We start from the raw sequence: 14,118 nt of genomic DNA, 5'->3' as shown, positions 1-14,118 counted from the left end.
CACTATCGATGTGATCCTTAACTATTCTTCCTAACGAGCCGTTGAGAAGGGCTAAACTGTCTAAAAATCGCAAGTTGTTCACGTCGACTTTCATAAACCCTTTTAATCCATCCCTGGCTAATATATTTATATCCATCACAGGTCTGTCCTTCACCTCGTTTAGGATCACCTCTAAGTCAAGGTTCATCACAGAGCTCTCAGGAAGGTTTTGTCTCCAATAAAGCGTGTTGTTGAGAGATGTAGAGATCATAGGATACTAGTCCTCTCTTGATCCTAGCCCATGAGGATTCTAGCGTGTTTACGAAGTGATTGACCGCGTCTTTACCGAAATAGCTATCGGTCTCGACACTGTTCATCTGTCAGTCAATGATGATGTACGAATTAGCTATCGCATTATGGCGTGATTCTATCATCCCTTTAGGGTTAGAGGGATCCAGCAGACACTCAAGTCCGTAAACACAGAGGTGACGAGGTACATACCCACGTCCATAGTTACGGAAAGTAATCATCCTCTCTGGGGGATAACATTTGAGAGTCTGATGCACTTTACAGCAAGCCTCGTGAGCTTGCATTAAACGGCGTGAGAGTGAAGTCAAACAACAATGACAAAAAGTGTGATGTTTGGGGGTGAGTGAGCCATTGTTGTGCATATTGGTTAAAGTCATTAATTAACACCAGATGCTGACCTCTCAACATCAGCAGGGACATGATGTCTATATTCACCTCTTCCCTTCCTACCAAGAGTGATGAAGTAACGCCTCATATTTTCATCCCTGTCACGTGTATAAATGAACATTCTAAATGCGTTGAGTTGTTCCACTTTTGCAGTATCCTCAAATGTTACTGAGGAATTAACATCGGCTGGCCAGTTAAAGGGATTTAGACACCAGCGAGCATTCACCGATCTAGTGCAAATATTACCTAGTTACATAGCCTTAGCCGGACATGTGTACGCTGGCAGACACTGGATAAGGCATACATTAGCCGCCACCTCCGGGTTGAAAACAAGCTGCACACAGCACAAACCTCCTGGGTAGTCCACACGTGAACCTAGTCGTATAGGGTGTTCAGTTTGAGCGCAGTTCATGTAAAACCCCGTTAGATATTTAACTACGACCTTAGACCTATGTATACTTAATATACTTTGGTAATCTTAATATTACATTAAACACTAGTTATAGCCTCATTAACCACGTATAGACACTATAATATTACGGTAAACACTAGCTATAGCCTCATTAACCACGTATAGACACTATAATATTACGGTAAACGCTAGTTACAGCCTCATTAACCACGTATAGACACTATAATATTACGGTAAACACTAGCTATAGCCTCATTAACCACGTATAGACACTAATGTTACGGTAAACACAAGCTATAGCCTCATTAACCACGTATAGACACTATAATGTTACGGTAAACACTAGCTATAGCCTCATTAACCACGAAAAGGAACCTTAATGTTACCTTAAACACAAGCTATAGCCTCATTAACCACGTATAGACACTATAATGTTACAGTAAACACTAGCTATAGTCTCATTAGGAACGTAAAGGAACCTTAATATTACCTTAAACACAGGCTACAGCCTCATTAACCACTTATAAAGAAAATAAACGTATATTAAACACTAGCTACAGCCTCATTAACCATGTACAGACACCATAATGTTTGATTAAACACTAGTTACAGCCTCATTAACCATGCATAGACACCATAATGTTACGTTAAACACTAGTTACAGACTCATTAACCGCGTATAGACACCATAATGTTTCATTAAACACAAGCTATAGCCTCATTAACCACGTATAGACACCATAAAGTTACATTAAACACTAGCTACAGCCATATTAACCACGCAAAAACACCTAAATGTTATATTAAACACAAGCTATAGCCTCATTAACCACGTCTAGATATCATAAAGTTACATTAAACACAAGCTACAGCCTCATTAACAACGTTTAAACACCATAATATTACGGTAAACACTAGCATCAAACTCAATATAGATGTATAGACATCATAAAATTACATAAAACATTAACTACAGCCTCATTAACCACGAAAAGACTCCATAAATTTACATTAAACACTAGCTACTGCCTCATTAACCATGTATAGACAATATAATATTACATTAAACACAATCTGTAGCCTCATTAACCACATATAGACACCATAAAGTTACGGTAAACACTAGCTATAGCCTCATTAACCATGTATAAACACCATAATGTTACGGTAAACACTAGCTACAGCCTCATTAACCTCTAATTGACACTATAAAGTTACATTAAACACTAGTTACACCCTCATTAACCACGTATAGACACCATAATGATACATTAAACGCATGATATAGCCTCATTAACCACATAGATACACCATAATGTTTGGTTAAACACTAGTTACAGCCTCATTAACCACGTATAGACACCATAATGCTACATTAAACACTAGTTACAGCCTCATTAACCACGTATAGACACCATAATGTTTGGTTAAACACTAGTTACAGCCTTATTATCCACGTATAGACACCATAATGTTTGGTTAAACCCTAGTTACAGCCTCATTGACCATAGATAGACACCATAATGTTGCCTTAAATTTATTTATTTTTATTATTTAAATATATACATGAAGGTACATTGGGTTTAGGAGAGTACATAACATTGATATTTTTACATTCTTGTACAGCCACTAACACGCATAGCGTTTCGGGCAGGTCCTTAAACTAACAGATAATTTTAAGTAAGGAATTTGCAGCAAAAATTTAAAATGTTAACAGGAACATTGTAAGAAAATTTGAAGAGGCTTAGTAGGTAATATTATAGTAAAATTTAAGGATTATTTCTAGGTACATTGAAGTGAAATTTGCGTTCATCGCTAGCTATAGCCTCATTAGAAACGTAAAGGAACCTTAATATTACCTTAAACACTAGCTATAGCCACATTAACCCCGTAAAGGAACCTTAAGGTTACCTTAAATACTAGCTATAGCCTCTAGCCTCATTAACCACATATAGACACCATACTGTTACATTGAACACTAGCTACAGCCTCATTAGAAACATAAATGAACCTTAATGTTACCTTAAACACTAGCTACAGCCTCATTAACCACGTATAGACAGTGCGGTCTGCTGCATGATGCGAGGAGGACGTGTTGCTCCGCATCTTCGTGTTTGCACGTGGCTGCTGCAGCTGGATGTTGTGAATTTGTTCTAGACTGTTGCAGTGGTACAGTGTGTGTATCACTGCCTTTGTGTGTGAGGAAATGGCTGAGGCGGTGTGCATAAGAGATGGACGATCCTGCACCACTGGGCCTGGAGAGTGAGAGTGGGGATGACAGACAGGACGATACCAGGCCGCATCAAGCAGTAGTGAACAGATATAAACGGCGAAATATTCACAGACAGCGAGACGGTGACAGTAAAGATGAAATAACAAAGAGACCAAAAAATGAAGCCCTGTTTAGCAGGACGCGGGAGATTCAGACTAATGGAAGGAAGAGGCTGTTGTTCCCTACAGCGTGTCAATTGAACTTTCATCAAAAGCTGGAGTGAACGGTACGTTTGGCTAAGGAGTGTTTTGAATATGAACCACTATTCAAGGAGGGTGCTCACCGGCCCTACATAACAGTTGGGACAGAAGAGGCTGGATGGGATGGGTTTGAGAATATTGTGATGGTTATTCCGGAAGAAGGTATAATACACAACAAGGTCATAGTTTTTAAGTATCCAACAAATTTGGATCCTGATTATCTTCTTCTTAACAATGATAGTGTTGTTTGGGCAAAGAGGAACAGTGTTCGTGGTGATAAACAAAGCCAGGTTGTTGCCTTGGTAAAGGGTGAGGCTTCGGAAAGAACTTTTGTGCAAGGACTAGGCTACAGGAAAGTTACAAAATACATTGAGGAGCCCATATTATGCATGAAGTGTTCTCGTTGGGGACATATGGCTTGGAAATGCCAGTTTGACCCCAGGTGTCGGTACTGTGGTAAGAAACACGACTCTTGAGAGTGTAGAGTCACGATTAAAAACGGTGAAAAAATCGTCCCATCTTGTTGCAGTTGTCGAGGCAGCCACAATGATGGTTCCTATCTATGACCCATGAAGCCTCATCTGAGAGACTCTAGGACGGGTCCTACAAGCAGGATAGATGTATCCTCGAAGGAAGGAAAGATTGTGCAGCTTGATCATAGAGGAAACAGCTGGAAGCCAATGACAGCGCCTATGAACAATGTGTGGGAGAAAGGAACGGAGACACTTAAGGCGAGCCTAGGGAAAGTAGGCAATGCAGCTGAAAAACTCAAACCTTGTGACGACAAGGTTCAGGACAATATAGTGAACTCGGAGGTTGGTACTCAAATATTGGAATGTGTAAAAAAAACTAGACAAGAGGATTGAGTCATTAGAAAAATTAGCTATGGAGGGTAGACGAGGTGAAGATGGTGGTGAAACAGGACGTGAAAGGGAAAGTGAAACAGGACGTGAAATGGAAAGTGAAACAGGACATGAAATGGAAAGTGAAACAGGACGTGAAATGGAAAGTGAAACAGGACGTGAAATGGAAAGTGAAACAGGACATGAAATGGAAAGTGAAACAGGACGTGAAATGGAAAGTGAAACAGGACATGAAATGGAAAGTGAAACAGGACGTAAAATGGAAAGTGAAACAGGACATGAAATGGAAAGTGAAACAGGACGTGAAATGGAAAGTGAAACAGGACATGAAATGGAAAGTGAAACAGGACGTGAAATGGAAAGTGAAACAGGACGTGAAATGGAAAGTGAAACAGGACATGAAATGGAAAGTGAAACAGGACGTAAAATGCAAAGTGAAACAGGATGTGAAATGGAAAGTGAAACGTGCGTAGAAGAAAGTAAGGAAGAACATGACGTATTGATAATAGAGGATAGTCAGGAAAATGAACTTTCTAGTAGTGTTAACGGTGTTCAACCTTCTGTAGTGACAGATGCTGAAACAAAGGTTAAAGTAAAACGGTATACAGAATTACAAAAAATAGATATGAATAATATTACCTTTGATGTTAGTGGCTGTTGTGCAAGTGAGGAGAAAGCAAAAATGTTACAGTGTTGGGAGAGATTGTCTAAGAAACTCTCGTATCTCCTGGAATGTGACGGACAGGGCAAAGGTAGTTTTATTATTAATCATAGATGAAAGTAGAGTGAGTATATTATCTTGAAACGTTAATGGGTTAAAAACTAGTGCGGTGGATGTAAACTATTATAATCTTAGAGATTACTATATTAACCTGAAATGTTAAATGGGATTCTTGTATTGTGATTTGTGTATTTGTACTCACTGAATATGTGCGCCCCTTGAGGGACTTGAAGTATGGGGGGGAGGGGCATAGAAAATAGCCTAAGCCACTCTGAGATATTTTTTTACTTGTCTCAATAAACCTACTTGAACTTGAAAGAACTTTATGTATTAGAGTGTCAACTTATTGATAACTATAGAAATAAGGAAATAAGTAGTGTACCACATCAAGTTGTTTGGATGTGTGATAATGGTATGATAAACAGTATACTTAGGAGCTACAAGAATTTTGCACCAATGAGTGTAACACTTATATGCTGTGCTTACTATATTAACCTGCAATGTTAAGTGGGAGTCTTGTATTGTGATTTGGTATCTGTACTCACTGAATTTGTGCGCCCCTTGAGGGACTTGAAATGGATGGGGGTAGAAATAGCCTAAACTACTCTATCCCTTTGAGATGTATTTCTTCTTGTCTCAATAAACATACTTGAACTTGAACCACGTATAGACACCAGAGTGTAACATTAAACACTAGCTGCAGAGTCATTAACCACGAATAGACACCTGATGTTGGGTTAAACACTAGTTACAGCCTCATTAACCACGTATAAATATAATGTTACATTAAACACTTGCTATTGCCTCATTAACCACGTATAAATATAATGTTACATTAAACACTTGCTATTGCCTCATTAACCACGTATAGACACCATAATGTTACTTTAAACATAAGCTACAGCTTCATTAACCACGTATAGACACCATAATGTTACTTTAAACATAAGCTACAGCTTCATTAACCACGTATAGACACCATAATGTTACGTTAAACATAAGCTACAGCCTCATTAACCACGTATAGAAACCTTAATTTTTTCTAAACTTTTTCAGTTTGTAAACTTCTGACTTTTAATATTAGGAGTTTACCTTTTCACACCTCTAAATAAATGTTTAATCTCTATTATTTTAAGTTTTGCGGGAAAGGCATTGTGTAATAGTGGCTCCCTTAGTGTACCTCCTGTCTCCACTATTGTACATTACTCCTGTTGTCTCCACTATTGTACATTACTCCTGTGTTGTCCCCACTATTGTACATTACTCCTGTGTTGTCCCCCACTATTGTACATTACTCCTGTGTTGTCCCCCACTATTGTATATTACTCCTGTTGTCTCCACTATTGTACATTACTCCTGTGTTGTCCCCACTATTGTACATTACTCCTGTGTTGTCCCCCACTATTGTACATTACTCTGGTGTTGTCCCCACTATTGTACATTACTCCTGTGTTGTCCCCACTATTGTACATTACTCCTGTGTTGTCCCCCACTATTGTACATTACTCTTGTGTTGTCCCCACTATTGTACATTACTCCTGTGTTGTCTCCACTATTGTACATTACTCTTGTGTTGTCCCCCACTATTGTACATTACTCTTGTGTTGTCCCCCACTATTGTACATTACTCCTGTGTTGTCCCCCACTATTGTACATTACTCCTCTGTTGTCCCCACTATTGTACATTACTCCTGTGTTGTCTCCACTATTGTACATTACTCCTGTGTTGTCTCCACTATTGTACATTACTCCTGTGTTGTCCCCCACTATTGTACATTACTCCTGTGTTGTCTCCACTATTGTACATTACTCTTGTGTTGTCCCCCACTATTGTACATTACTCCTGTGTTGTCCCCACTATTGTACATTACTCCTGTGTTGTCCCCCACTATTGTACATTACTCCTGTGTTGTCCCCACTATTGTACATTACTCCTGTGTTGTCTCCACTATTGTACATTACTCCTGTGTTGTCCCCCACTATTGTACATTACTCCTGTGTTGTCTCCACTATTGTACATTACTCTTGTGTTGTCCCCCACTATTGTACATTACTCCTGTGTTGTCCCCACTATTGTACATTACTCCTGTGTTGTCCCCCACTATTGTACATTACTCCTGTGTTGTCCCCACTATTGTACATTACTCCTGGGTTGTCCCCCACTATTGTACATTACTCCTGTGTTGTCCCCACTATTGTACATTACTCCTGTGTTGTCCCCCACTATTGTACATTACTCTTGTGTTGTCCCCCACTATTGTACATTACTCCTGTGTTGTCTCCACTATTGTACATTACTCCTGTGTTGTCTCCACTATTGTACATTACTCCTGTGTTGTCCCCACTATTGTACATTACTCCTGTGTTGTCCCCACTATTGTACATTACTCTTGTGTTGTCCCCCACTATTGTACATTACTCGTGTGTTGTCCCCCACTATTGTACATTACTCCTGTGTTGTCCCCACTATTGTACATTACTCCTGTGTTGTCCCCACTATTGTACATTACTCTTGTGTTGTCCCCACTATTGTACATTACTCTTGTGTTGTCCCCACTATTGTACATTACTCCTGTGTTGTCCCCACTATTGTACATTACTCTTGTGTTGTCCCCACTATTGTACATTACTCCTGTGTTGTCCCCCACTATTGTACATTACTCTGGTGTTGTCCCCCACTATTGTACATTACTCCTGTGTTGTCCCCCACTATTGTACATTACTCCTGTGTTGTCCCCACTATTATACATTACTCCTGTGTTGTCCCCCACTATTGTGCATTACTCCTGTGTTGTCCCCCACTATTGTACATTACTCTGGTGTTGTCCCCCACTATTGTACATTACTCCTGTGTTGTCCCCCACTATTGTGCATTACTCCTGTGTTGTCCCCCACTATTGTACATTACTCTGGTGTTGTCCCCCACTATTGTACATTACTCCTGTGTTGTCCCCCACTATTGTACATTACTCTGGTGTTGTCCCCCACTACTGATGAACTATACCACTAGGCTACAATTATCTCTGGTAGTTTACACCAGCTGCTGATGAAGATATGATCAACTGTAAACTGTTACTGAAAAACTATACTACTAGGCTACAATTATCTCTGGCAGTTTACACCAGCTGCTGATGAAGATATGATCAACTGTAAACTGTTACTGAAAAACTATACTACTAGGCTACAATTATCTCTGGCAGTTTACACCAGCTGCTGATGAAGATATGATCAACTGTAAACTGTTACTGATGAACTATACCACTAGGCTACAATTATCTCTGGCAGTTTACACCAGCTGCTGATGAAGATATGATCAACTGTAAACTGTTACTGATAAACTATACCACTAGGCTACAATTATCTCTGGCAGTTTACACCAGCTGCTGATGAAGACATGATTAACTGTAAACTGTTACTGATGAAATATACCACTAGGCTACAATTATCTCTGGCAGTTTACACCAGCTGCTGATGAAGACATGATTAACTGTAAACTGTTACTGACGGTATAACAGTACGACATATAGTGTACAGTAGTTGGTGTAAACTCCCAGAGATAATTCAAGCTTAAAAGTTGTAATATTATGTAGGTAAATTAAGTTTCCATCAAATTTAACACAAGAGTATTTATATATATACAGTTCAATTCCCCCGAAACAAAGGTTCATCTCACGTACACCATATAGATTGATACACTTTTCTAATAAGTAACTCATTTTGTAAGTCTATGAGAATTTATGAGAAAATTCCTTATACAAATTAAAGGTTTTTATTTGAGGACAAAATTTGGGCGGTGGGAAGGGCGCGGTTGTTTCATACACAAGTTTTCGCGCCCAAACTGATTATGGTTCTGATTCGTATAAATAATTCATTATTATTGCGACAAAAATTAATTTATTGACATTTGTAAGTGTGTTGTGGCCGCAGACTATACATGACACATTGTCAAGGGATGTGTTGGGTTGTGTTGGGTTGTGTTGGGTTGTGTTGTGTTGTGTTGGGTTGTGTTGGGTTGTAAGGTCCGTAAAGACAAGTTGTGTACGAAGGTGCAGACTGGCTGGCGGGTCAGTCGTGGCCCAGAAGTCGTCAGGGACGGACGCGCCGCTGCTGCTAGCTGCCATGGCTGCCCTCTCCTGCACCACCCATGGTGATGTGCTGCCTCCACCCACCATGGCCGCCCTCTCCACCACCACCCATGGTGATGTGCTGCCTCCACCCACCATGGCCGCCCTCTCCTGCACCACCCATGGTGATGTGCTGCCTCCATCCACCATGGCCGCCCTCTCCTGCACCACCCATGGTGATGTGCTGCCTCCAGCCGCCATGGCCGCCCTCTCCTGCACCACCCATGGTGATGTGCTGCCTCCACCCACCATGGCCGCCCTCTCCTGCACCACCCATGGTGATGTGCTGCCTCCAGCCACCATGGCCGCCCTCTCCACCACCACCCATGGTGATGTGCTGCCTCCACCCACCATGGCCGCCCTCTCCTCCACCACCCATGGTGATGTGCTGCCTCCAGCCACCATGGCCGCCCTCTCCACCACCACCCATGGTGATGTGCTGCCTCCACCCACCATGGCCGCCCTCTCCTCCACCACCCATGGTGATGTGCTGCCTCCACCCACCATGGCCGCCCTCTCCACCACCACCCATGGTGATGTGCTGCCTCCACCCACCATGGCCGCCCTCTCCACCACCACCCATGGTGATGTGCTGCCTCCACCCACCATGGCCGCCCTCTCCTGCACCACCCATGGTGATGTGCTGCCTCCACCCACCATGACCGCCCTCTCCACCACCACCCATGGTGATGTGCTGCCTCCACCCACCATGGCCGCCCTCTCCACCACCACCCATAGTGATGTGCTGCCTCCAGCCACCATGGCCGCCCTCTCCTCCACCACCCATGGTGATGTGCTGCCTCCAGCCACCATGGCCGCCCTCTCCACCACCACCCATGGTGATGTGCTGCCTCCACCCACCATGGCCGCCCTCTCCTGCACCACCCATGGTGATGTGCTGCCTCCACCCACCATGACCGCCCTCTCCACCACCACCCATGGTGATGTGCTGCCTCCACCCACCATGGCCGCCCTCTCCACCACCACCCATAGTGATGTGCTGCCTCCAGCCACCATGGCCGCCCTCTCCTCCACCACCCATGGTGATGTGCTGCCTCCAGCCACCATGGCCGCCCTCTCCTCCACCACCCATGGTGATGTGCTGCCTCCAGCCACCATGGCCGCCCTCTCCACCACCACCCATGGTGATGTGCTGCCTCCACCCACCATATCCGCCCTCTCCACCACCACCCATGGTGATGTGCTGCCTCCTCCCACCATGGCCGCCCTCTCCTGCACCACCCATGGTGATGTGCTGCCTCCACCCACCATGGCCGCCCTCTCCTGCACCACCCATGGTGATGTGCTGCCTCCACCCACCATGGCCGCCCTCTCCTGCACCACCCATGGTGATGTGCTGCCTCCACCCACCATGGCCGCCCTCTCCACCACCACCCATGGTGATGTGCTGCCTCCACCCACCATGGCCGCCCTCTCCACCACCACCCATGGTGATGTGCTGCCTCCACCCACCATGGCCGCCCTCTCCACCACCACCCATGGTGATGTGCTGCCTCCAGCCACCATGGCCGCCCTCTCCACCACCACCCATGGTGATGTGCTGCCTCCACCCACCATGGCCGCCCTCTCCACCACCACCCATGGTGATGTGCTGCCTCCACCCACCATGGCCGCCCTCTCCACCACCACCCATGGTGATGTGCTGCCTCCACCCACCATGGCCGCCCTCTCCACCAACCATGGCGACGTTCGACAGTTCTTCAGCTCTGGGGAGTGGCAGAATCTGGCGCCCATCGAGAAGACCCGCTACGAGAACCTGTATAAGGGCTACTGCCTCCAGAAGGATTTGGGTGAGTATGACGGCCGTTTGTATAGTATTAACTGGCACAAGTCTCTTTAACCTCACACAATCATTAATGTTTCTGCAGATATTGTCTATTACTTCGTTAACCACAGCTGGGTGACTTACACCCTCACAGCTGGGTGACTTACACCCTCACAGCTGGGTGACTTCCTCTCTCACAGCTGGGTGACTTACACTCACAGCTGGGTGACTTACACCCTCACAGCTGGGTGACTTACTCTCACAGCTGGGTGACTTACACTCTCACAGCTGGGTGACTTACACTCTCACAGCTGGGTGACTTACACCCTCACAGCTGGGTGACTTACACCCTCACAGCTGGGTGACTTCCACCCTCACAGCTGGGTGACTTACACCCTCACAGCTGGGTGACTTACACTCTCACAGCTGGGTGACTTCCTCTCTCACAGCTGGGTGACTTACACCCTCACAGCTGGGTGACTTACACCCTCACAGCTGGGTGACTTCCACTCTCACAGCTGGGTGACTTACACCCTCACAGCTGGGTGACTTACACTCTCACAGCTGGGTGACTTCCTCTCTCACAGCTGGGTGACTTACACCCTCACAGCTGGGTGACTTACACCCTCACAGCTGGGTGACTTACACCCTCACAGCTGGGTGACTTACACTCTCACAGCTGGGTGACTTACACCCTCACAGCTGGGTGACTTACACTCTCACAGCTGGGTGACTTACACTCTCACAGCTGGGTGACTTCCACTCTCACAGCTGGGTGACTTACACCCTCACAGCTGGGTGACTTACACCCTCACAGCTGGGTGACTTACACCCTCACAGCTGGGTGACTTACACCCTCACAGCTGGGTGACTTCCACTCTCACAGCTGGGTGACTTACACTCTCACAGCTGGGTGACTTACACCCTCACAGCTGGGTGACTTACACCCTCACAGCTGGGTGACTTCCACCCTCACAGCTGGGTGATTTGCACCCTCACAGCTGGGTGACTTACACTCTCACAGCTGGGTGACTTACACCCTCACAGCTGGGTGACTTACACTCTCACAGCTGGGTGACTTGCACCCTCACAGCTGGGTGACTTACACCCTCACAGCTGGGTGACTTCCACTCTCACAGCTGGGTGACTTACACCCTCACAGCTGGGTGACTTCCACTCTCACAGCTGGGTGACTTCCACCCTCACAGCTGGGTGATTTCGACTCTCACAGCTGGGTGACTTACACCCTCACAGCTGGGTGACTTACACCCTCACAGCTGGGTGACTTACACCCTCACAGCTGGGTGACTTACACTCTCACAGCTGGGTGACTTAAACCCTCACAGCTGGGTGACTTCCACTCTCACAGCTGGGTGACTTCCACCCTCACAGCTGGGTGACTTCCACCCTCACAGCTGGGTGACTTCCACTCTCACAGCTGGGTGACTTACCCCCTCACAGCTGGGTGACTTACACCCTCACAGCTGGGTGACTTACACTCTCACAGCTGGGTGACTTCCACTCTCACAGCTGGGTGACTTCCACCCTCACAGCTGGGTGACTTACACCCTCACAGCTGGGTGACTTACACCCTCACAGCTGGGTGACTTACACTCTCACAGCTGGGTGACTTCCACTCTCACAGCTGGGTGACTTACACCCTCACAGCTGGGTGACTTACACCCTGACAGCTGGGTGACTTCCACCCTCACAGCTGGGTGACTTCCACTCTCACAGCTGGGTGACTTACACCCTCACAGCTGGGTGACTTACACCCTCACAGCTGGGTGACTTCCACTCTCACAGCTGGGTGACTTACACTCTCACAGCTGGGTGACTTACACCCTCACAGCTGGGTGACTTACACCCTCACAGCTGGGTGACTTCCACCCTCACAGCTGGGTGACTTGCACCCTCACAGCTGGGTGACTTACACTCTCACAGCTGGGTGACTTACACCCTCACAGCTGGGTGACTTACACTCTCACAGCTGGGTGACTTGCACCCTCACAGCTGGGTGACTTACACCCTCACAGCTGGGTGACTTCCACTCTCACAGCTGGGTGACTTACACCCTCACAGCTGGGTGACTTCCACTCTCACAGCTGGGTGACTTCCACCCTCACAGCTGGGTGATTTCGACTCTCACAGCTGGGTGACTTACACCCTCACAGCTGGGTGACTTACACCCTCACAGCTGGGTGACTTACACCCTCACAGCTGGGTGACTTACACTCTCACAGCTGGGTGACTTAAACCCTCACAGCTGGGTGACTTCCACTCTCACAGCTGGGTGACTTCCACCCTCACAGCTGGGTGACTTCCACCCTCACAGCTGGGTGACTTCCACTCTCACAGCTGGGTGACTTACCCCCTCACAGCTGGGTGACTTACACCCTCACAGCTGGGTGACTTACACTCTCACAGCTGGGTGACTTCCACTCTCACAGCTGGGTGACTTCCACCCTCACAGCTGGGTGACTTACACCCTGACAGCTGGGTGACTTACACCCTCACAGCTGGGTGACTTACACTCTCACAGCTGGGTGACTTCCACTCTCACAGCTGGGTGACTTACACCCTCACAGCTGGGTGACTTACACCCTGACAGCTGGGTGACTTCCACCCTCACAGCTGGGTGACTTCCACTCTCACAGCTGGGTGACTTACACCCTCACAGCTGGGTGACTTCCACCCTCACAGCTGGGTGACTTCCACTCTCACAGCTGGGTGACTTACACCCTCACAGCTGGGTGACTTACACTCTCACAGCTGGGTGACTTACACTCTCACAGCTGGGTGACTTACACCCTGACAGCTGGGTGACTTCCACCCTCACAGCTGGGTGACTTCCACCCTCACAGCTGGGTGACTTCCACTCTCACAACTGGGTGACTTCCACCCTCACAGCTGGGTGACTTCCACCCTCACAGCTGGGTGACTTCCACTCTCACAGCTGGGTGACTTCCACCCTCACAGCTGGGTGACTTCCACCCTCACAGCTGGGTGACTTACACCCTCACAGCTGGGTGACTTACACTCTCACAGCTGGGTGACTTACACCC

General features: G+C 46.4%; 1 protein-coding gene across 1 annotated transcript in view; it reads left to right on the top strand.

The window, feature by feature from the left end:
- Positions 1 to 9,225: 9,225 nt before the first annotated feature.
- The window catches only part of LOC123764050 (uncharacterized), a 112,399-nt gene continuing 107,506 nt past the window's right edge, over positions 9,226 to 14,118 (top strand). Inside the window, exon 1 of the mRNA XM_069339533.1 lies at positions 9,226 to 11,078. Coding sequence (XP_069195634.1) covers positions 9,263 to 11,078 — 1,816 coding nt within the window. The 5' untranslated portion in view covers positions 9,226 to 9,262. The remainder of the gene's footprint in view (positions 11,079 to 14,118) is intronic.

The sequence above is a fragment of the Procambarus clarkii genome, chromosome 5 (assembly GCF_040958095.1).
Source record: "Procambarus clarkii isolate CNS0578487 chromosome 5, FALCON_Pclarkii_2.0, whole genome shotgun sequence".
Classification (NCBI taxonomy): Eukaryota; Metazoa; Arthropoda; class Malacostraca; order Decapoda; family Cambaridae; genus Procambarus; species Procambarus clarkii.
The sequence above is the reverse complement of the archived record's forward strand: the minus strand, read 5'-3'. Positions and strand labels throughout refer to the sequence as shown.